The 25,297-nt window shown below is 37.3% G+C and overlaps 1 protein-coding gene across 1 annotated transcript in view; it reads right to left on the bottom strand.

The window, feature by feature from the left end:
- Positions 1 to 13,000, bottom strand: part of LOC108713849 (leucine zipper protein 2-like) — a 323,454-nt gene extending 310,454 nt beyond the window's left edge. The window contains exon 1 of the mRNA XM_018257520.2: positions 12,688 to 13,000. Coding sequence (XP_018113009.1) covers positions 12,688 to 12,752 — 65 coding nt within the window. The 5' untranslated portion in view covers positions 12,753 to 13,000. The remainder of the gene's footprint in view (positions 1 to 12,687) is intronic.
- Positions 13,001 to 25,297: the final 12,297 nt, after the last annotated feature.

Here is a 25,297-nt window from a genome sequence, read left to right as displayed (position 1 = left end):
TTTTCTGCCCATCACTAATAATAACAGATTCTAGGGGTCACAAGGCAGACCAAATGGCTTAAATGTGAATATCAAATAAGATCAAATTACCAATAACTGTGAAAAACTGCTGGTTTGGTCCTCAAAACCAATTTAATTGAGTGGGTCAACTGCAATTAAAGAACTAAAACCGTTGAGGCTTGCACAAAGCTTCAATCTGATTCCCCTCCAACTTTAGGGCTGCAGTTGCCATTGATACTGACAGAAACCCTAAGATGATTGATCTTCTTCATTAGATAGAAACCTTTTAGATCCAGTACTTATCTGCCTTTGATAACAACACTTTGCCCTTGCAAAGTTTTGAATGCCTGATAAAGTTTTTATGAGACTCAACATGTAGCCAATAAAATATTCAGCAATGACTTGTAAAATTCCAGATCAATAGGGAATGAAGATCTTGAAAATTGCCAAATCAATAATCAACAACTGACTATAGAAACATGGAAGATTTGTATTTTTGTTTAAATTAAACATAGACTGTATATGCATTTTCTTATGAGATAAATATATTTAATTCTGTATGCTGTACAAAATACAGAGTTGTGACGTTCTCCATGTATTGCTCCTGTTTTTGTTCGCTAGCAAAATCTAAGACATTCTTTCCCACCTAGACTGCTGCATGTTGCTAATAAATGATCTCCCTAACTACCATCTCTCACTATTATAGTCTCGCTTAAATTCTGCTGCTAGAATCCACCTCCTCTTATCTAACAGGTCTCTCCACTGCTGGAATTCTTATCGCTTCCAATTAAGAATAACTTATAACTTATGACTTTCAGGGGCATATTTATCAAGGGTCGAATTTGAAAAACCAACCGAAATTAAGTTGAAGTTTTTTTTGGCCGAATAGGTCCATATTCGGCCGAATTTGAATTGTATGAATCAAAATAATATCGCATTCGATCGAATTCGAATGGAAGTTTTTCCCAAAGTCCACCAATAGACTCCAGATAAGTTGTAGGAGGTCCCCCATAGGGTAAATGGTCGACGTTGGATTTTTAAAGAGACAGTACATGATAAATTTATTCAAAATACTCAAATTTTCTATTTTTTTTCAAATTTGAATTGAATTTGGTCTATTCCCTAGTCGAAGTACACAAAATTAGCTTGAAATAATAATAATATATCGTTTTAATTTGAAAATTCACTTCGACCTTTGATAAATCTGCCCCTTAGAGTTCACGGGAGTTTGTAAAAACTCCCATGAACTCGGAATACAAATAAAAAATGACCAATCAAAATATTTTAAAAAAATGTACATTTTTCAAACTCGGGTGAATGCGATCGACCCACAAACTTGAATCAAATTCAAATCGAGTTTTTTCTCTGAAAAATCTAGATTTTCAGGAAGGCTGCAAACAACTCCAAATTGATCCCACGACTTCCCCCATTGGCTAAAACAGCTATTCTGCAGGTTTAAGGTGGTAAATAGTCGAATTTGAATTCTTAAAGGGACAGTACATGATAAATTTCAAAATTCAAATTTTTTTTAAAACTCAAATCAAATTTTAACTATATTAGGGTAGACTGTCAAGGTTGGGGTTGTTTTCTCTAGAAAAAAGGCGCTTGCGAGGGGACATGATTACACTTTACAAGTACATTACAGGACATTATAGACAAATAGCAGGGGACCTTTTTACCCATAAAGTGGATCACCGTACCAGAGGCCACCCCTTTAGACTAGAAGAAAAGAACTTTCATTTGAAGCAACGTAGAGGGTTCTTCACAGTCAGGACAGTGAGGTTGTGGAATGCACTGCCAGGTGATGTTGTGATGCTGATTCAGTTAATGCCTTTAAGAATGGCTTGGATGATTTTTTGGACAGACAGAATATCAAAGGCTATTGTGATACTAAACTCTATAGTTAGTATAGGTATATAGAATTTAATTAAAAGTAGGGAGAGTGTGTGTATGGATGCTGGGTTTTCATTTGGAGGGGTTGAACTTGATGGACTTTGTCTTTTTTTCAGCCCAGTTTAACTGTGTAACTATGTAACTATTCACTAGTCAAATTTCACTATAATAAACTAGAAATTTTGAACTTGAAATTTGAATCTGAAATTCAAATTTTCATCCCCTTAGAATGCCATCCTTAAATTCTTTCAAAGATAATATTACCTTAGTCTCTCCATAAATAAACTCAAACTTAGACTACTTCTTGCAGCACTCTGTATCTGGACAACACCTGCAGCGCATTACGGAGACCACCAGTTGCTTCTCATCATATTGCACAGCTCATGAATACTTTTTTACAATTAAAACATACATTTTTTTTCCCTCTATAAACAACTATCCAGCAGTATGAAACTTATCACCATGCTGAAGACATCTATTACTGGCTGTAATTCAGTTGCAAAGAAGAAAAGTGTGCTGCACAGAGGTCATTCAGGGAAAAAGTTGCGATCAATAGAATTGTGCTCCGGTCGCTGTCACTGACTAGACCTTCAGAAAGATAAACAGACTGTTGCTTTGCCAGCAAGCACAAACTAGAAGTCAAGAAATAGAGAGCATTATAAATGTGAAAGTGAGTTTTCCACCGAGTTGGACTGTTCCGTTTCAGAGAGAATCACATTTGTGTTGTGTTTAAGGAGGAAGAAGGCAGCATGGAAAGCACTGGAGAGAAAGGAAAGAGAGGCTTAATCATGGAACGAAGCCATTAAAAATGCATTAAGCTTCTGTGTCAGTTTTATATATCGTATTCAGAGAAAGGCTTTACAATAATCAATGGTTATCATATCCACAAGTCTTTGGAAAGTGCCATTGACTGCACGCTTACCTTTTAAGACAATATGCTATTGATCTGTTAATTATCAATGCTGTAGAACAGCTTTAGATACAGTAAGTTTCCTTAGAGGGCATTGTCTTTCTAAGCTTCTGACCTGAGTTGTCTTCACGCCACGAACTATTAAATACTACGAACATAACGGGCCGCTTCTAAAACAGATTAACGTGTAATCCCGTTGCCATGCGGAGTGTTTGCTGTTTTTAGCTGTTGGTTTGTGTTTCACTTTTGCCCTTTTAAATAAAAAAAAGCTTCACATTAAAAAGTTGATGCCAAGCTAATTTAAGAGGAAAGAAAAAGGAAAATAGTGCTTGAAGTTTAAAGAGACCGTACTTGATTTCCATTTACTGCCTGTAGTTAACTGTAATAAATGTCATTGTTCTGTGTTTTAGTTCTTGAATAGTGATAAATTTTCTCGTTTCACTGAAAAATTTGTGAATATCCAGCAAAATTCGTGAAACTGTGAAAACTTGCAAAACGATAATTTTGACGCCGGCGTCAATTTAGACTCCCCGTCAATTCTGACGATCACGGAAATTTTTACGCCAGCGTTAAAGTCAATTGGCGTCCGAATGATGTTGATGTGCAACAGTGTTGACGCGAGCGACCTTTCCGTTGCGCTTCAAAAAAATTTAACATGGGGGATTTTTTGACACGGAAATTCCCCTCGAATTCGCCCTTGCCGAATTTATTCACCCATCACTATTCTTGAAGCAAATAGTAAGCTCATTAAAAACCAATTCTCCATTAACTGTTGTTTACTAAACCTCAAAATTATTTGGTCTGGCTTTTTGGGGCAAAAACACAATTTTTTTCCTGGAAAAAAAAAACTGGAAATTTTCAAGATGTATGATACCCAGATGCTGCAAAAAGCCAAAATCTGAAAATCCGTCATCTCAGACCTGTCAAGGTCATGTACAGTATGTAAGTGGGAGAAGCAACTCGTGGTTTACACTGGGTTAGTCTGATCTAAGTCTGACTTTTTCTGGGTTTTCAGTCAAAAACCTGATAAAATCTAGCAATTAGGAAAAAAAAGCCCAATTAGAGCATTCGGTTTCTTGCATGATTTTACCAGGTTTTTCCTCATTCCGATTAAGTTGGGTTATTTTATTAATAAATAAGGTCAAGCATAGGAGTTTGTGTTTTTTAATAAAATCATTTTAAATAAATAAAAAAAATAAAAAAAATAAAAAAAATTTGGCTTTTAATAAATAACCCCCATACTGTTACGTAGAGAATGATACTCTAAGGCAATTTTAAATTGTTTTTAATTTTTTATTACTTGTGGTTTTTTATTTAGCTTTTTCTTCAGCAGCTCTTCAGTCTGCAGTTTCAGTCTGGTTGCTAGGGTCCAAATTACCCTAGCAATCAATCACTGATTTCAACAAGAGACTGTGATATGAATAGGAAAGGGTCTGAATAGAAAAATGAGTAATAAAACATAGCAATAACAAAACATTTGCAGCTTTACAGAGCAATTGTTTTATATATGGAAAGAGTTAGAAGAAGAAGGCAAACAATCCAAAAACTACAGCAAAGACCAATTGAAAAGTCCCTTAGAATTAGCAATTCTACAACATACTAAAATGTAACTTAGTTTAATTGATAAAGGGCAACAGTTGAGGCAGTCAGTAGGGAATGATCAGCCAGCAAGACATCTCTACCCTTACTAAAAGGATACTGTTGTCAGAATAAAAAAAAATTCAGTTTGACAGTGTGGAGAGTATTGTAGTATTAGAAGGATTCTGGCATGGGAAAGGATGTGTTTTACAATACTCATCAGTTAATAGGGCTCCTTCAGCAGAATCCTGCATTGAAGTTGGTTTTTAATATTGAAATCTGATACGGTGCTAGTCATGTTCTTAGTTCCCAGGTGCTCTCAGTCATGTGACTTGTGCTCTCACAGTCACTCTTTACTCACTCATATTTGTGCAGCAAGCATGGAAGCTATTTCTCAGTTTCTGTACCACAGAGACTGATGTTATTAAAATAGTTGCTCACAATCCCAGGGATCGTATCTAATGATGGGAATAAATTCGGCAAACACGAATTTGCGGTGAATTTTCGCGTTTTGGCGCAAGCAAATGAATTTGTGAAACTGCAGCGTCAATTCAGTGGCAAAAAAACGGCTGTGTCAAAAAAAAATTTAGCTTGTCAAAATTGGCGCGTGCATAAAACTTGACGCGTGTCAAAATTATTCGGACGCCAATTGACAAATGCATTTGGATCAAATAGTCATGTCTATAAAAATTGTTGCTCGTGTCAAAATTTACGTATTATTTTGATGCCCATTGACTTCAATGCGTTTCAGGAATTTTTCGCAGTTTCGCCACAGATTCAACCATCACTAAGGTGCAGATTTATGAAAGGTCGAGGTGAATTTTCAAATTCAAAAATTTGATATACAAGATGTTTTTTGTGTACTTCGATTAGGGAATAGTCCAAATTCAATTCAAATTTGAAAAAAAATTGAAAATCTGAATATTGAAATTCATCATGTACTGTTTCTTTAAAATTTTGACTTCGACCATTCAACCATCTAAATCCTGCCGAATTTCTGTTTTAGCCTATGGGGACCTCATAGAACCTATTTAGAGTCCATTGGTGGACTTTGAAAAATCTAGGTTTTTTTGGGAATAACTTTAATTTGAATTTGATCGAATGTGATATTACTTCGTTTCGGACCTTTTTGATCGAAAACAGACCTATTCGGCCAAAAAAAAAATCTTTGACTTAATTGTGGTTGGTGTTTTTGAATTTCGAATTCAAAATTCGAACCTTAATAAATATGCCCCTTATTGCCTTAATCCAGTACATGATAGCAACCAGCGAATGTAATTACAGTTCAAATAATGACAGAAAACCAAACTGTCTCTGTGCATCAAACTTCACCTCAACATCAACCGACACCCTAAATTACACATTTACCTATCAGCATTGATGTTAGCATACAAATTCAAATAAAACTGCTATGTCCTTCATGTGCCTTAATGCTGAAAAAAATTGTAATGGTACACATTCCCTTCAATCTCTAAACAGTAGAAGCTTGGCATCACTTCATACAGGACGCGCTATTTCCATTTCTAGGAATAGAAGTTCAATTATCAATATTTATTTGCAGGTAAAAATATCATGACCCTTGACATTTCCATAACCAATCACACTAAATTCCCCATCTAATAAATACACAATACTACATGTACATAGAGTATATGAGCTTCTGCACGCCATGGGGACATTATTCAAAGATGCTTTTTATTAAGGATCAATGTTCAAGCCTTTCAATCTTGATTACTCCTGTTATGCAGTACAGGTATGGGACCTGTTATCCAAAATGCTCGGGACCTGGGGTTTTCCGTAATTTGGATTCATACCTTAAAGGGATACTGTCATGGGAAAACGTTTTTTTTTAAAATGCATCAGTTAATAGTGCTGTTCCAGCAGAATTCTGCACTGAAATACGTTTTTTAAAAGAGCAAACAGATTTTTCTATATTTAATTTTGAAATCTGACATGGGGCTAGACATATTGTCAGTTTCCCAGCTGCCCCCAGTCATGTAACTTGTGCTCTGATAAACTTCAGTCACTCTTTATTGCTGTACTGCAAGTTGGAGTGATATCACCCCTCCCTCCCCCACCCCAGCAGCCTAACATCAGAACAATGGGAAGGTAACCAGATAACAGCTCCCTAACACAAGATAACAGCTGCCTGTAAGATCTAAGAACAACACTCAATAGTAAAATCCAGGTCCCATTGCGACACATTCAGTTACATTGAGTAGGAGAAACAAAGAAGTTCCATCCTAAAGTGCTCTTCTTCCTAAAAACACATGACCAGGCAAAATGAGCTAAGATGGCTGCCTACACACCAATATTACAACTAAAAAATATACTTGCTAGTTCAGGAATTAAAAATCAAAGAAACCCAATCGGTTGGTTTTGCTTCCAATAAGGATTAAGTAGGATCAAGTACAAGGTACTGGAGTCTATGGGAGGCAGCTTTTTCATAATTTGGAGCTTACTGGATAACAAGTTTCCTGATAACAGATCCCATACCTGTATATATCTACTTTAAAACCCAGTAAGCTTTTGTTTTGTCTTCCTTATTTATTTTTTGTAGTTTTTAAATTATTTGCCTTCTTCTTGACACTTTCCAGCTTTAAAATGGGGGTTACTAAAAAAAATATGCTCTGTAAGGCTACACATTTACTGTTGTTGCTACTTTTTATTACTCATCTTTCTATTCAGGCTTCTCCTATTCATATTCCAGTCTCTTATGCAAATCAATGCATGGTTACTATGGTAATTTGGACCCTAGCAACCGGATTGCTGAAATTGCAAACTGGAGAGCTGCTGAATAAAAAGCTAAATAACTCAAAAGGCACAAATAATAATAAAATGAAAACCAATTGCAAATTGTCTCAGAATATCACTCTCTACATCATCAAGAACCCCTTATAATATAACAGGAATATATAAAATTACTGAACTATATATATTATTTGCTCATATTATATATTATAGAACCATTTCACTACAGCCTTCCAGCCTTCCTGCATGCAAGCTCACACTTTATTTTTAATGCTTCAAACACATTTGCAAATATTTTTCTCTATATCTGTGTCTTTAAGCAAGATAACATAATAGCACTTTACTAATGAAAAACACCAAGTTCTTTCAATCCTTTCAGCTCCAGCTGAAATAAATGTTCAGAAAAATTCTAATAAATAATTCAACACAGCATTAAAGATACTGATGTTCTATGGAAACATTTTACAGGTGCATACACAGTGTATGGATATTTGGCTTTAAGCCTAAGTAAAACTTTATTAGAGAGGTACAACTGGAAAATCGTATTTAAATTGAAGGATTTTTTTTTGTTTAGACAACCCCCAAAGTATCCCATTCCACCGGAAGGAGTTTGTTCTGAATTTCTGAGATGTTTATAAAACAGGCAAAACAAACCACACACAATATTATAAACATAATGAGTGATGACACTCCTAATTTGAGTCTTTTTAGGAATTCACCATACTGACAGGAGGTCCATTTAAGGAGATAACGTGACCCACAGGAAGAAGAAAAAGACAAGTTCTGAGATTTTAAACAGAATCTAAGGTGGTGATTTATCAATGTTCAAATTCAAATTTTTGGCCACGATTCTTTGCACAAAAACTCACAAATTCAGATTATATTTTCAAAAACTCAAATGTTTTGTATTTATTAAGCACAAAAAACCTTGAAAAATGTTGGCATCTTTGGCATCTAAAAGCTTACGAGTTCATTTAGAAGTCAATGGGAGTTCAAGGCATTTTTTTAATTTGAGATTTTTGAGCTTGTGAACTAGTTTTTTTGAGGTTTTTTTGAGCCTGTAAACTCACAAATGTAGGGGTTTTGAGCTTGTAAACCACATTTTTCATGTTCTTTCTAAGATTGTATTCAATCACTTTTTTATATTTGGAATTTTTAATTAATAAGCAAAAGTTTTTTTTTTTTTTAATTGTAAAATTTATTCATAGTAGAAAAAACTCTAAAACCTCAAAAATTAGTTGTTTTATAGGTAAGCCCATAAATGTGGTCTCCAGTAGAAATCTAGTTATAAGAAATGATTAGCTTAACACAAAGAAAGGATGCTTAGTTGACGTTCAACAATTTGAACATTTATTTTTTGAAATTCCAGGAAACAGAAGATTGTTTTTTTCCACCAGAAAATAGTAGGGCTATATTATTTCTAATAGGAAGCCTTTAGAGTATTCATTGACTACACATCATTTTAAAAGTATAATCAATCTACTTTAGTGATCATGCATCCAATTTTCTGGTATCTACGAAAGACAGAGGTAAACAAATATCCATCGTCACATGAAATTAACAGTGGGATTTTTCGGATAGTTCTCATCTTAAAATGATTTTATCAGCTTACTGTAAATGTAATTTGGCAGTTCTTAAAATTATTGTTTCACCATTATCTCCAGAGGCCACCACATCATATGAGGTTCAACAGAAGAATATCACATTCGTTGCAGAATTAATTTCTGTTATTTCTCCAAATCCTGTGATACATTGTTCTCAATACACTGAAAAGCCAGCAAGGACTGGGAAAGTTCAAAAAAGTAATACAGAATTCTGATGTATCAGATTTTTCCCACTGCATGACAGCTGCAACTTTGGAACATAAATGTATGTTCTTTTTAAGGTGGGAAATTTATCTTGTGAAAAATGAGGCTTCTCAAGTTCATTGTCACACAAATAAATCAAGAAGAGCAACCCGATTTAATATATACAGTATATATATACATACATACACAATATTTTAGACAGTACAATGTGTTAAGGAATAAGAATAGAGAGTAAGGGATGTAAGTTAGAGAATGAGACAGGTGGAACAAAACAGACTAAGGAAAGCTGTAGAGAAATAAGAGAAATCTATTCTGCTCATGAGCACTTTTGAAATCACTATTGTAGGGAACACAATTGCACCCCTAGTAAACTCCCAGGTAAGGCAAGGTATATGAATCCTCATGAATGTTAAAAGCCATCTTTATTTAATTCTTGCTCATTAAACATCAAGATAACAGATGATCTATTGCATAAATTAATGTGCATTTTAGATTTAGGGAGTTATTTATTAAACCTCAGAATTTTTCTCATATTTTTACTGAACCAAGCTTGATGAAACTCCCATCCACGATTTTATCTTATTTATCAATAAAATAACTTCAAAAAAGTTGGGTTGGGAAAAAACTCGATAAAATCGAGGGAAAACTAAAATCATACAATTTTTTTCCAGATTTGATGCCCAAATCACTAGATTTTTTTGGGCTATCACCCAAAATCCCAGAATTATTTGGATTATCGGATAAAACCCAGTCCAGATCCTGATAGCTTCAAATTGTACAAGGGACATCTCTCATTAACTAATACATGACCTTGGCAGGTTTGGATACAAACTTTTTGCAGTTTCAGAGTTTTATAAATCTCGAAAAATTCTAGTTTTTCTTCACTTAAAAATTTTAGTATTTGCCCAAAAACCTCAATCAGAAAAGAAAATCGAGTTTAGATAATTAAAATAATTTTTTCTATTTCTCATGAAATATTATTGCCAAAAATGAAGGACATTTCCCCTGTCCTCTTCACTTCCTTGACTATTGACAAGGAACCTGCTTTAGCTATTTTCAAATTTTCATGATATCATCAATACCTCATCTAATGTTGCAGTGACCAAAGTATTTGAGGTTTTATAAATGTGACCTTAATGGATTAGGGTATGGTTGTGTAGCTATTAGGGTACGTAAGATATTCTACTACATTCCAAATGAATAGAGTCCAACAGAACTAGTCTAATCATTTGGCATTAAAATTTCTAGGAGATGTTGGCCCATGCATTTCCCTAAACCAGCTAAGGACCCTAAATATGTACTTTATCCAATCATCAATTGGTTATTCTAACCCATCAACTTCTGTGCTATTACACCATAATTTGGCAAGACACACATATGGGGATTTTTACACTTTGATCAGAATTTACCATATCAGATCAACACAATCTAAGTAAGTATCTGGCCAGTTTAAGAAAGGCAAGTGGTATGGTATTTCCAAACTGATAGTGATAATGTTAGTTTATTCTCATCTAAAATAAAGGAGACTTTGAAGTTCTTGCTCTGAACAAAGTTCTCTTTTATTGGAATAAACTTCTCACCAAGGTTTAAACCAAGAACTCAATGTTGAATAAATAGTTCTGTCATTCACTTGTGTTTGTGATAGGGAGGGGAGTCTCAGCACGTGCAGAGCATTTGACTTAACATGTCTAGTATATTACAAGTGAACATTGTTTAGAGTTTTTAGTATTCCGTATTTCTGTAAATATCTTCCTATACAAATGTATAATTATTTGCTACAGAATTTAGGCACATTTATTAAGCTGTATAACTTTATTGTTTTGGGAAGGTTAATATATGGAGCTTAATTATTTGATAGACCTAATCACCAGTTATACATCATGATCTTCAAAGGGACACTGCAATATAGTCTACAGGAAAGATAACAGTGGGTGGCATGGCATCTGCTGGATAACTGACTGTTATTCAAGCATTTTACAATTCCTACTTGATTTATCAGATATATTGGCAAGGTCAATGGTTTTCCACTCAGCTGTCGTACATTGGATCATTTCTAGAAACAACTTGACCAATAGGCAAAGGAGCACCAACATACGCATAGTCCCATCATTCTGGAGACCCTGAAGAACATTACACAGTTAGCCAACATTCTTCAAACTCACTACTTGAACGGTCCAAGAAATTCAAGTCTATTTGAGACAGCACCTCTGATCTATAGGAGCAATAATGCAAGAATAACTAAAAGCTCCCCTTTTCAACTCGAGCTACACTCCAACCCCCAGCATTCCTAAGCAAGCCTTGCAGAAAATATTGGCAAGCCACAGAATGAATCTTCCTGCAGTAACTGTTCCTAGTACCTAAGCTCATCAGTTCCGACCTTTTTATAACTAATATGTTTTCAGCAGGAAAAGAATTCAGGCAAGCTAATTCTGGTGATGATTTCAAGGTAGGCAAGGTATATGCAGTATATACATTTTAGTGCATAAATGATATGATTTCAAAATGTTACAATGTGTTACCATTAGAGCATGTGTCCAAACTTAGGGCTCAAATACACCTGCCAAAGAGGCCTCTAACAATATTTTTTCATCAGAACATTTGGCATCTGAAAGGTCTTCTCTAGAGTTGAAGATCCTTCTATGAAGACCTTTTCCATTTTCAAAATTATACAAAAATTGTAGACTTGCTCACCTTCACCTGAGACTGTACAGCTCCCAGGCTGCTGCGGGATGCTGGGTATTGTAGTATAGGAAAAATTTAACAACTACTGCATCAGATCCCTGGTAGGCATCCATGCAAACAACCCATTAACTCTAGGAGATCTACTTCAGTCAAAGTCATGCTGTTCCAGCTGTGCAAGTTTTCACCAAATACATAGAACCCATGATATATATAGATCAATTCTTTTTATGAACAATTATAAAAGTAAAGGGTCCTTTGGAAATACATTTTCTCAGCCAAATATGACAATTCTGATTGAACCCCAACTTTTCATGCACCAATCAATAGACATCACCAACACTTGTGTTTATCTGGTTTCTTCTGTACTGTCCATAATGCCTTAAAATGCCCTTGCTCAATGGTCAACGCAATGAATCCAGTAAAATAAACATCACTTATAATAAAAACTTTCAAAGCACAGATATATATTCAGACCACAAAGAATCAACTTTCTTGTTTAATGAAATAAAAATGGCATTTCCAATGTTAAACTTGTATGCCAGCGATTACAGTCATTAGACGCCACCTTTAATAGAACGATGCTGCCATGTTCCAATAATATAATCAATAGCATATACAGTAATGGGCTTGCTTTATTAGACTTGCTGCTGCCAAAGAGAGAGACACTTGAGCACCCCACACTGTGATCAGCATTACTGAAAAGCTGGCAGCCAAGGGTTAAATCCATGCTCTTGATCTCAATTTGTTAAGAATGCTTTTTCTGAGATGCCGAAGCAAAATATCTCATTTTACAATAGATTCCTTTCCTTTGACTCTAATAAAAGCATGGAAGCTTCCAACTTTGCATCTCTGATGGCTTCTGCATTAAGCATTGGAAACAAATGGAAATTATAACTGACCTTCTAGGACTAAGACAAAGAAGAGACCTGTTTAAACTCACACACACAGCTGGGTATCTATAAAGACTGCACAGCTATGGAATACAGTCAAAACTAAGGCACGACAAGCAGCCCAGCATATGTTCAAACATGAGATCCCTGCAACACAGCATCTTGCTCTGCTCACCTGGTGCTGCTGAAAGAAAGCGCTGGCAAAAGGCACAGCAAGTACCCGGCACTGATGAATTTCATATTGCAGCGTCCCTGGATTGTGCTTGTGTATTTTTCCTCCCACTGTCCCTTGGTATCGCAAAAAAAAAACCCTTCCTCGAGGCAGGCTGCTCCTGTACAGAGATGCAGATGTAGGGAATGCAGACAGACCGACGGACTGTCTAATGAAAGCAACTCTGAGCTGGGTCTGAGCTCCAAGAGTGATGTCACAGGCAATGGACCTGCTGCTGCAAGCCTCCTGCCTGATAGTCTGTGATTATTCAACACAGTAACTCTATTGATGTCCTCAGGGGGCTGTTATTACTAGCAGTTTAAGTGGCAGCCGGGGAGAAAGGGGAGTGTTTGGATGGCACTTAACTCTTTGCTTGGGAAAAGATCTATTTCTTCAAGTAAAACATTTATTAAGATGAATAGGAGAACAGATGGAGTCAGTGCTGGGAGTGTGTGAGTTAAGGAGGCTTGTATGTGTGTCTCTTTGTATCCAAAGCATATATATATATAAGTACAGTATATACACACACACACATAGCTTTTATCAGGGAGTGATACAATTCAATATTATCAAGCCAACAAGAAGACAATGACAGAATGACTTGAACCAAATAATTAACATGCCTTCGTTAATCACTTGCAGTAGACAGAGAAAGAGGTTGTGGGTCCCACTCCATAAACAAACCATGCACGGAGCATACTGAATAGGTCCCAGGGGGACTCCAGACCTGAAGTACAAGAAAGAATCAACTCAATATAGTTTTGCCTATAGAATTGTTCTCGTTAGCTTTCTACAGGAATGAATAAACAGAGCTGAGATCTCTTTTGACGAAAACAATATGGAATATTTATTGTGCAAGCAGAGACTACTTATTGCAAACTTGAGCAAGAAAACTGGGGATTGAGGGCAATTGCTGAGGATCCCCAAAAAGATGCCCAAAAAGGGTCCTTGTATAAATTGCTTATACTTGTGTCATATCTTATAGGTTTTTATTCTATACGTCATAGATGTCCTTAAAGATCTTGTTAAACAGCGAGAGAAAGAAGCAGGTAATGCAACCTATAATCTCTATTTTTTTCTATTTAGACTTTGTTTCTCAAACTATGGAAATAACAATGCAGTCAAGTGCACATCCCTTGAATCCAGTTTCATTGTTTCAAAAATGCTTTGAACTTAATACATTAAAAAAATTGATGTTTACCATTATATATCATGTAGACATAAAGAATGTACAGGGGAAGGAAGGTAGAATCATTGGGAGGGGCCAGATTGTTAGGTACCAACACCAGTCATTCTAGTTGCTAATCTCCTTACTTGCAAGGGGCTCACCACCATTTGGCTCCGTTTTCCAGGTATCCCCTATGCAATCTGGGGGAAACATGTACACCAACTTTTTTGCCAACTTCTGGACTGCACCCAGCTTTAATAGGCAAAGGGGATGTCTGGGTCATGGAGTAAAGTACCTTGGGTCATTGGTTCAGAACAATTTGGCACCCTAGTGATTCTGCCTTTCCTTCTTTTAATTCACTGGCCCCATCAAGCCAAATCTCCTGCCACTTACTGCACACATATGAAGTCCTAACCTCTAGTCCTAATCTCTTTGGTAAGCCCTAACTACTTACTATGCTTACTCTAGTCATTGACATTAAAGGTGGCCATAGACACACCGATAATATTGTAGGAAATCAATTTTAGTATAATATTCGGTGCGTGTAATGTGGGAGACGAGTCGACCGATATTGGCAGAAGACTTCGATATCCGGTTGGCCGAAAAAATTTTTATTGAGTGCCTTTGAAGGCACATGAATATCGGCCATTGTTAGTGCTCAGATGCAGCTAGAATTGTTTCTACCGGTATATCTGACAATTCAGCTCTACACGTGTGAAACGAACGAAATTTCTTGGAAAGATCTTTTCCAGGAAAGATTGTAATTGTCTGTGGCTACCTTAAAGACTGGAGCAAACAACAGCTTTTCTTTCTGTAGTTATACAGTATATTAACACTGATGAAAATGACACTTTCCTGGGCAATTTAAAACATTGGCTCAGTACTAAAATGAAAGCAAATATATGCTTTACATAACCCAAAGTGCACCTCTTTGCTACACTGCAGTTGTTATTGCTAGGACAGAGATTGTGCAGTTTAGGCTCGTGTCAATCCACTTCTGCCTACCTGCTTTTTACAGTTGTACTGATGGCATGGCAACACACGTGCACACACTGGACAAATTGTGCAACAATATCCGCTTTGTGTGGCAAATGATGTGCCTCTATTCCATAGCTGCCAGTGAGATCATATTTTTCTTTTCAAAATATGCAGTAGACCAATGGTTATCAAACAGAGGGACGGCAGGGAAACCATTGAGTGAATGCTGGTCCCAGTGTGAAGGCAAATTAGGTCGACATACAGTACTAAGATGAGTATTTTTTTTTTTTTTTACTTTTTTGACTTATCCATGGAACAAGGATACAGACATTTTTTTAAATACTTCTATACCTTATTAAAAATACATTTTTTTATTAGTACATTTGTCCCCTGGTCTTCCAAAATTAAAGCACATTAAATAACGCTTTTATATATTTTAGTGCTTATTTCTCTTACAATTACCTTACAGGAAGGAAGGCAAAACATGTGAGTGCAAATGTAAGCAATGATTTGTGTGTGCAAACCAATGGGGGTTTCCAAAGCTAAACTCTAATAATAAGAAGCAGCGTTTAGTTAAAGGGGTTGTTCACCTTTAAATGAACTTTTAGTATGCTGGATGGGGAGTGAAATTCTGAGACCATTTGCAATTGGTTTTCATTTTTTATTATTTGTGGTCTTTGAGTTATGCCCTTTGCTTTAACCCAATGGACCAGCCTATAGTACTGTACATGTGCATTTCTAACCAGTGTCCCCAAGAGATAGATTCTAGAATCTGGTTTGGCTTAATTCAAATAATTTTCTTATTCACATTCATTTTCAGAGGCTTTAAATTGTATTAGAAACTTAAAAACAAACTCTACTGATCAGAACAACTATGTAAATATTTGGGTTAGCATTTTGTCCATTACAACTAATCTCTCTTTGGTTTGCACACAGTCCAGATCAGATTTAGAAATCACATTTTTGTTGATTCACTTACTTCATTTATAGCTCCATCATTTTTCTTTCCATCTTTGAGGGTTTTTTTGAAGTATTTTTGACAACCTAAATTTAAGTCGATATGACATGAAAACAAAACAATCAGCACTTGCACGTATAAGCATTACAAGATCTCCTATACATTTCTTAAATCTCCAGTAGGGGCTGCTCTTGTGCATTTCAAACAGCTGCAAAAGAAAACAAAAGGATTTTCACGATCAAGGAAATTTCATTTCAGCTACAAATGTATAATTCACCTACATATGGCACAGAGGAATCATCTTAATTAATTGAAACTATCCTGAATTGGGTTGTCACCTTTCTACTAATGTTCACTCTTCATATAAATAAGTAAAACCTTGGCATACAGGAGGAGAATGGGAAATGTAAGGCTAAAAAAAAGTTGCCAACCATATGACATATATAATTGTATGCTGAAAAGACATTTACTTGTTCATAGGCTGAATGTAATTACAATGTCCAGCTCTAACTCACTTTTATCCCACATTCTAATTATTTTCCTCGGCTGCATTTGAATTATAAAGCTAAGGGGGATTTTCTTCGTGTAGATTAACCTCATCAGTGGTCAAGTGTCCTTGGAATTTTAAGTAAGTGTTGGTTTATTCAAAACGTATGCGCCTCGGAGTGGCGAACATTATGAAAATCAAATAAAGGATATGTAAGAACAAGTGGTTATGTCCCTGAATGTGTTTTATACTCAAGGGAAAAGTGTTTCTCAGATCGTCAGGAGTTGGACAATGTGAAATACCATTTCAGAGTTTAGACATTGTGAGTAATGTGCCCGAAGAGTTTGTGCCAACTGACTTAGCTCTTAACCTGCTTCTCTGTGACATATTTGACAGCGCTGTTTGGCAGTTTATTTGAGGTGCAGCGAAGCCAAAAGCCTATTAGAAATGTAATACTGCTAAAATTTGTTAAAGGAAGCCATAACTTAAAAATACAAATTCCTTGTGCAAAGTTGAAGACAGGCAGGAGACTTTTATTCAGTATTTAAACCCAACAAAAGGCACAGGCTCAATACACTGTTTTTATATGATCAGCAAACACTACCATTGTTCATTAAGGACCTGAAGCCCTTACTAAAGTCATATTTATAAGCACGACTTGGTAGAATAGCCTATTACACTGACAAATCTTGTATTGTCACCTGTCATACTAGAACAGCATACCTCCCAACATTTGTAAAATAGAAAGAGGGATAAAAACTTTTGGCGCTTATATCGCAGTGAAAATATTTTGGACCACGTCCATTTTATGGCCACACCCCTAAAATGTGGCAGGTTATAGAAAGTTTTATCACATGTCTATGGTTCAGTTTTTATGTGTTATTACAGTTTTGCTTAAAAAGTTTTGCCCTTTAAACTACAAGTCACAGTTTCCCCAAGAGACCTGCTTATCTTCAATAGTTACAATTGTTTCTTTGCTTAACTAAAATTGTTACAAATGTATCTACCATTCTGGGCTCTCTGCCAAAATCCTCTGTTTTAGAAATATTGTATCTTTTCTGGCTGTTCAGTGCAGGAGATCAAAGAGAAAGTCAGGACATTTCCGGGACTGCGGGTTGAGCTGTCAAAATTGGGATTCTTCTCGAGAAAAACAGGACAGTTAGGAGGTATGGAACAGCCTCTCCCCAGTCACTGGCCACTACATGCTGCATTCTTTGGGGCACATTTACTAAGGGTCGAAGTGAATTCGAAGTGAATATTTGAATTCAAAAACTTTGAATTTCGAAGTAATTTTTGGGTACTGCGACCATCAAATAGGCCAAATTCGACTTCAACTTTGATTCGAAGTGAAAATACTTTGACTACTCGACCATTCGATAATCGAAGTACTGTCTCTTTAAAAAACTTCGACTTCGACACTTCGCCACCTTAAAACTGCTATGTTAGCCTATGGGGACCTCCTCGAACCTATAGGCAACATTTGGCTACGTTTTTAGCAGTTGAAGTAAAACCGCACGATCATACGATTAAATCGTTCAAAACTTTCGATTCGAAGTATGATCGAAGAACGATCTTAAAAATTCTACGAATTCTACGTCAAATTAGCCTATTCGATGGTCAAATTTTTAAGTTTTTTGCACTTCGAAATTCGACCCTTGTCAGCTGCTTGAATTTCAAGGGTTAAAAAGGGGGAGGGCCTTTGCGGGGGTTGCACGGGGGCCCCAGTCCAACATCGCTTTGGCTGGTACGCTTGAAAAAAGAGGTATGCCTCCAAAATATTCCAATATGATGCAATACACATGGAAAGGTGGTCCCTGCTTGTGCTGGTTTTCCATTTATCCAGGCTTAATTGGGAAAGGTACCGATCTCTATCTATTACCATTTTCCAACCAGAGGAATTAGCCGAGGTCAGGGTGTGCTGGTGGTGTTATATAATGGGATAGTATTTTTCTGTTTAACTGAGTTTTGTTCAACATTCTAGGGCAGCTGAGCTTGGTGGCTGGCATGGCAGATGCCCTTTGCACAGGATTTCTGCTGTGTTGTGTGCTGTTTGGGTACCGGGGCAGAACAACAAGACAATTCTGGACCAAATTAGTAGTCAGTGGGGCTCATTTATCAACAATGGACAAATTTGCCCATGGGCAGTCACCCATAGCAACCAATCAGTGATTAGCTTTTTAAAGCCAGCGGCAAGTAGAACAATGAATGCAACAATCTGATTGGTTGCCATAGGTTACTGCCCATGGGCTAAATTGCCAAGTGTTGATAAATGACCCCTAGTGAGTTGTAAATGGGCCTTCCTTACATTTGCACAAGAATTTTTAATGTTTCTGGATAATTCTTGACTTGCAATTAGTGATGGGCGAATCTGTCCTGTTCCGCTTCGCCGAATAATTAATGAAACAACGAGAAAAAATTTAAACTGCGAAAATTTGTGAAACGCATTGTCAATAGGCGTCAACATCATTTTGACGCAAGACAATTTTGATGTGAGCTACAATTTTTATACGCGCGACTATTTTGTCCAAATGCATTAAAGTCAATAGGCGTTGGGAAAATTTTGCCGCTTGCTAATTTTCATGTGCGCGGCAATTTTAACAATTTTGTCGCATCGGATTGAATTTTAGCAGCATTTTCAAGAATTTATTTGCAGGTTGCTAAACGAAATTCACTGCAAATCCATGTCTGCTGAATTTATTCGCTCATCACTACTTGCAATATCAATATTGGGCATGTTAACACTGAAGAGAGCCGACATTAGAGGAAAAACATACAGACTTGTGGCACATGCAATGAATTCAGTTGCGGCAAGAAGAAGGCAGCAACGATGAGCGCAAATATATAGAAGCACAAATTGCAATGCAAGTTCCTCAAATTAATGTGATTTCCCCTTCCACCACCTCCTCTAAACCAGGTGATATCTCTAGGGTTCTCACAGCTGCATCTCACGTCACAGCACAGTTGCACCAAAGGAATAGGGAGCACATGTCACTCTCACCCCAAATGGTAGAAATGACACCAACCGAACTTAGAAAATGTTCAGACGCAATTGTGTTATATATATATATCCCCCTGGCTGCTTTAATTACCCAGGAATCTTGGGATACATTTCTGCACTGTGGGTAAAATACATGGCAATTAAGCTTATTAAATTAAAATTATTACTTCATTCATCATTATTGCATTGGTCTATTGATATAACTGACCAATGGAAATTTTGACATACAAAATAGTTTTTATTCATCCGCTGGCAGTGCTGGATTATTGTGAATGTGAAAAAGTGTTTTTGTATGAAGTAAGTGAATCATGTATTTATCAATAGTTTCTATTTGAGATTTTATATTAATTTGGATAAATACAAAGAGCAAAAAAATCTATTTATTTTCAGCTATTGTAATCTCTCTTTTGTTGAAAAAGAATACCTTTACAAATCTATTCCAAATCCAACAAATTTCTTCCAAAATTTACTTCAATTAATTATATTTATATATTTTTCCATTTATAATTTACCTGGGGAAAAAATGAGATCTCTATAAAAAAATATTTAGATTTGTCTTTGCCTTTCTATGCTTTCATGTGATATCTATTTTTTTCTGTAAATAATTCCGTTAAGGCAGTGGTTGTTGAACTTGCTCAGTTCAAAACCCCCTTGGTGGTGTAAAGTTTGGTCAGGGTCCCTCTTAGATTATAACAAAATTTTTTACGTGTGAGCCACATTCAGAAGTAAAAAGAGTTGGGGTACAACACAAGCATGAAAAATGTTCCTGGTGGACCAAAATAAGGGTTGTGATTGGCTATTTGGTAGCCCCTATGTGGACCTACAGCCTACAGGAGACTCTGTTTGGCAGAACATTTGGTTTTTATGTAAACAAAACTTGCCTCCAAGCCTGGAATTCAAAAATAAGCACCTGCTTTGAGGTCACTGGGAGCATCATCCATTGGTGAGCAACATGAGGCTCATGAGCCACTGGATTATAAAAAGGTTATAATCTTTCGCTTACAAGAAAATCTAGGACATAAAATACACTTTTCAACTCAAATCTGACCCTAATTTATCATTAAACTGGGCTTTTGGATGTATCTAGTAAAGCAAACAGACATTCTATACATAGTTCCCCATAGCTGGCCTTCTGTGGACAAAGGCAGAGCAACAGGTATGTTTTGGAACAAGTATGTCACATAAATTCATTATAATTCTACTCCTCTACTTTGGGAACCACTGTGTTTTGTCTGCCTTGGAGAGAACAGACAGCCCCCGTTCATTAGTCACTGTTCCTTATGCCACTTGCACTACTAATTGGCAAACCTGCAACTGTGGTGACAGACCTTGGCACCAGAACACTCAATCTATCTCATCATTCATCATACACTAGACCCTAGCGATCCCCAAACAATGGCTCCTGAGCAAAATATAGCTCACAACCCATTGGATGTTGCTCCCTGTGCAGTGGCCCTTAAAGCAGGAATTTATTTTTGAATTACTGGATTGGAGGCAAGTTTGGTTGCATAAAAACCATGTGTATTGCCAAACAGAGTATCCTGTATGCTGACAGTCCACACAGGTGGTGCCAATAGCAGATCACAGCCTGTATTTGGCACCCCCAGAAACATTTTGCATGCTTGTGTTGCTCTCCAACTTTTTTTACATCAATGTCGCTCTTGGGTAAAAAAGGTTGGGGAACCCTGATATAGAGCCTCCTTCCTGCATTTTTACATGAAAATGAGCCCTTTGACTTCTTCAATATATTTTTTTTTGTATTTCAAGAAAACTTTATTCCATAAGAATAAGCAAGTGTACATCCAACGAACATTAAAGAATTATATCAGATCAACAGTCAGATATGCAAGCGTATACGGCTACCAGAATACAATTCTGAAAATCAACTGTTACCAATAATGTCATAGAAAGAAAAAGGTAGAGAAGAAAGAAAAGGGTGGGAGAGGAGCAGGTGTTGGGGGTAAAGCCTGGAGGCTAACGTTCCTTCATAGTGCCATGTTGTTATAGTTTGTCATGTGCATGCAAATAGGAGATCCAGGGCTGCCAGGTCAATATGAAGTTATCTTTATTCTCCATTAAATATGAAGTCATTTCCTCCATAAGATAAATATCTCTGACATTGGCGACCCATTCATCTAAAGTCGGGGAAGTAATCTCTCTCCAATGTTTTGGGATTAGAATTTTAGCCGCTAGTAATAGCTGGTTGAGGAGACTATATTTGAATGTATGTTCAGGCGTCTCAGTATGAAGCAATAGGAGCAATTGAGGTGTGAGATCAACCTGATAGCCCAGAATCTCCCGACAAGCCTGTTTTATGTTATCCCAAAATAGTTGTAACTTCTCACAAAAAAACCAGATATGAGAGATATTCCCAACTTCTTTATGACATCTCCAACATAGGTTATCTGTCACCAGGTGCATTTGGAATAATTTAGCAGGCGTTCTATACCAGTACGTTCTTCAATATATTTATGTATTACTTTTAAGTGTAGTAGCAGACGAGGCTACTGGGGCAGATTAGTCGCCCATCGACAAATCGACTCTTCTTTGGGCGACTAATCTCCCTAAATGCCTTCCCGTTGGCTAGAATGTAAATTGCCAGTGGGATGGCAATTGGATCATTCAGGTTTCCAAAGTCGCCCAAAGTTTCCTTGTGAAGCAACTTTGGCGACTTTGGAATACGCAGGGTCGGACTGGGGGACCCGGGGCCCACCGAGACTGCAGTCCAGGGCCCCCTACAGGCCCCCCATCCCCCTGCTGTGTGCACCGTGCGGCGATGTGCTCTGCTGTGCGCCATCCCCTTGTCGCGCATGTGCACATGGCGCCCCATCGGCGCGCATGCGCGTCGCGAAGATCCTTTTTAAAAAAAAAAAAAAACGAGCAACAGGAGAGGGGGTCTGACCCACTTGTGGGTCGGGGCCCACCGGGTTTTTTCCCGGTGTCCCGCCGGGCCAGTCTGACACTGGGAATACAAAGCATTCCAAGCACCATCCCGTCAGCAATTTACATTCTAGCCGGCGGGAAGGCATTTAGAGGAGATTAATCTCCCCCAGTAGCCTCATCTGGCACCGCCCTAAGAAGAAATTATATGATTAATTGCACAAGTGCAGTTGCCAATAGCAATCAAAGCAATTCATTTCAGTTTTAAAGATTCTATAACAAGCCGGATAATGAAAATAAAGACCTTGGCCAAAGCACATGTGCAATACAGCACTTATATTCTTTGATCAGCCCATGTATTTTGCGTGTACACTTGAGCATTTTGTAGTGTCATGAGATTAAAACCCAACAGCGGCACAACCCGTACACTTATCTCCGCTGTCAACATAGGTATAGAGCTGAATCTGCAAATTCTCTAAGACTTTAAGGGACTTTCAAAATGAAAAGGAAAAATGTAAATAAAACAGGACATCTGGTTGATGGAAACCATAGGTGCAGAGGAGACACTTTAGAGACAAACCTGTCAGTCACAATGCAGTTTTCTAACGTCACTATAAGGGTAATGCCATGAAGCAGAACAGAAAATGACAGCCCGGAATCTTTCTCTGCTATTTTTGCAGCAAACTATGAACCGGCCCTAAAATCATTTCTGTCCAAATCAGACAGGTAGACAGCTAGCCTTAGAACAAAAAAAAATCCTTATTGGTAACAAATGGGAAAAGCTTTCTAAACACCTGTTTCAGGGCAGTAATGATATCTGAACTGACAATGTTCTGATGAATTTTCTCGCTCATGAACAGAGCAAATGCGCAGTAACATTTGGCCGGGAGATGCCGGGATCATGAAGGTCACATTGTTTGTACTTCACTGCGTGCCTCTTTGGCTTGTTCTGAACAAAGTGACCTAATGCTCAGCCACGGAAACAGATCTTCTTGAACTTGCACGACAAGAACAGAATATGCTTTTTTAATTAGAGAGTGAAACATTGCATTACTTTAAAGGGAAATGGTTTCTGGTTAGAAGCAGTGCTTATGTTCCATTCATTTCGCTCTCCATCAGAAAATGGAAATACAAGAGCATGCTGCATATTACTGTAGCAGAACAATTGTTCCCTATCTCTTTGCTTTTTTCTGTATACATTTGGGGACGCTGTAATATTTAGTTCTGTCAATAATTATTTGGGTGCCTGTGTTCAACCTGAAAATCAAGCATCCCCCAACCTGATCTCATCAACTTAAAGGTTTTGTTTGCCTTTAGGGGTAAATTTACTATGCAGCGAAAATTCGACAGCGACGGCTTCGCTGCCATCCTAACACTTCGCCAGACGAAAATTTGCTCGGACAACGCTAATTTACTAAAATGAGAAGTTGCGTCCAGGGCGCCGAATGCCGGCGAATTTTCGCTAGCGTTTCTTCGGCAATCAAAGCCAAGATGCACTAGCGTTCAACTGAGTAAGAGGTATTCGCTCAGGCTAATTTGCATATGGTGGGAAATTATAAAGTTGAATGGACGGATATGTCACAGCAAATACATTACAATACACAAGTCCAGGAAACCTTAATAAAGAAAAAAGAGTTGTTATAATGCCCTACACATGAGCCCAGTGTATAGTTAGCGGCCGATTCACTAACTTCGAGTGAAGGATTCGAAGTAAAAAAACTTCGAATTTCGAAGTGTTTTTTTGGGCAACTTCGACCATCGAATGGGCTACTTCGACCTTCGACTACGACATCGAATCTAAGGATTCGAACTAAAAATCGTTCGACTATTTGACCATTCGATAGTCGAAGTACTGTCTCTTTAAGAAAAAACTTCGACCCCCTAGTTCGCCATCTAAAAGCTACCGAACTCAACCGAAGGTCCCCATAGGCTTTCCTAAGTTTTTTTTGATCGAAGGATATTCCTTCGATCGTTGGATTAAAATGCTTCGAAACGTTCAATACGAAGGATTTTATCGTTCAATCGAAGGACTATTTGCGCTAAAATCCTTCCCAGTCGAATATTGAGGGTTAATTAACCCTCGATATTCGACCCTTGGTGAATCGGCCACTAAATGTTGCATATGTTAGAAAATGTACCCCAAAAAATTTTCAAGGACTTTTGCAGGCTATCACCAAAGACACCAGCATTTTTTGGGATTTCGAAACTTTTTCCACAAAAAATATGATGTAAGCAACAGAAGAATGAGGAAGATCTATCTACTCTATTGCACTTCGCCTGGTCTGAGCTGGTGAAGGCAAGTCTGGCGAAAGAGCTAACGTTCAGTAAAATCCACATCTTAGTGAATTTGCGGAGTAACGTCCATTCGCCAGATCGAAAATTTGCCTAGTGATAGAGTGCAAATGACCGCTAGCGTCTGTCTCTTTCGCTAGTGAAGTTATGCCTGCGCCGTTAGTAAATCGGCAAAGTGCCCAAAAGAGGTAACCCTGGCAAATTATCGCCATCGTTACTCACTTCGCCCTTTAGTAAATCTGCCCCTTAGTATCATATTCTGAGTCAATTTGCAGTTGGTTTTCATTTTTTATTATTTGTGGGATTTTTTTAGTTATTTCAGCTCTGCAGTTTCAGCAATCTAGTTGCTAGGGTCCAAATTGCCCTAGCAACCATGCATTGATTTAATAAGAGACTGGAATATGAATAGAAAGGAGGCAAAGTTGAAGTCCTGAAGCCACGAGTTCAATTCCTCTTCATTTTATTTTTTTTAATCCCCTGGCCACCAATGTATTGCTTTAATACTCAATAGGCCCCTGCCACCAATGTTTTTTTAGAAAATATTCTTTGGGGACCCAATTTTTTTTTTACTTGTAAGGAAGGCCCTAGCACCAATGCTTTTTTAAAAATACTTTTATGGGGCCCCTGTAAATGCATCTAATTGACTTTATGACTGCCCTAGTAAAGTTTGGTTACAGGGATGTAAATCGCCAGCCAGGAATTAGTGCTTGATAAACATATGGGTTCATTAAAATATGAATTAAACTGTGTTTGCTTTGCTATCCATATATCTGCTGTGTGGGTGTTTGATGTTAAGGCAAGTGTGACCTTTAG

The sequence above is a fragment of the Xenopus laevis genome, chromosome 4L (assembly GCF_017654675.1).
Source record: "Xenopus laevis strain J_2021 chromosome 4L, Xenopus_laevis_v10.1, whole genome shotgun sequence".
NCBI classification, from domain to species: Eukaryota; Metazoa; Chordata; class Amphibia; order Anura; family Pipidae; genus Xenopus; species Xenopus laevis.
Note: the sequence above shows the minus strand (reverse complement) of the source record. Positions and strands in the feature narration are given on the sequence as shown.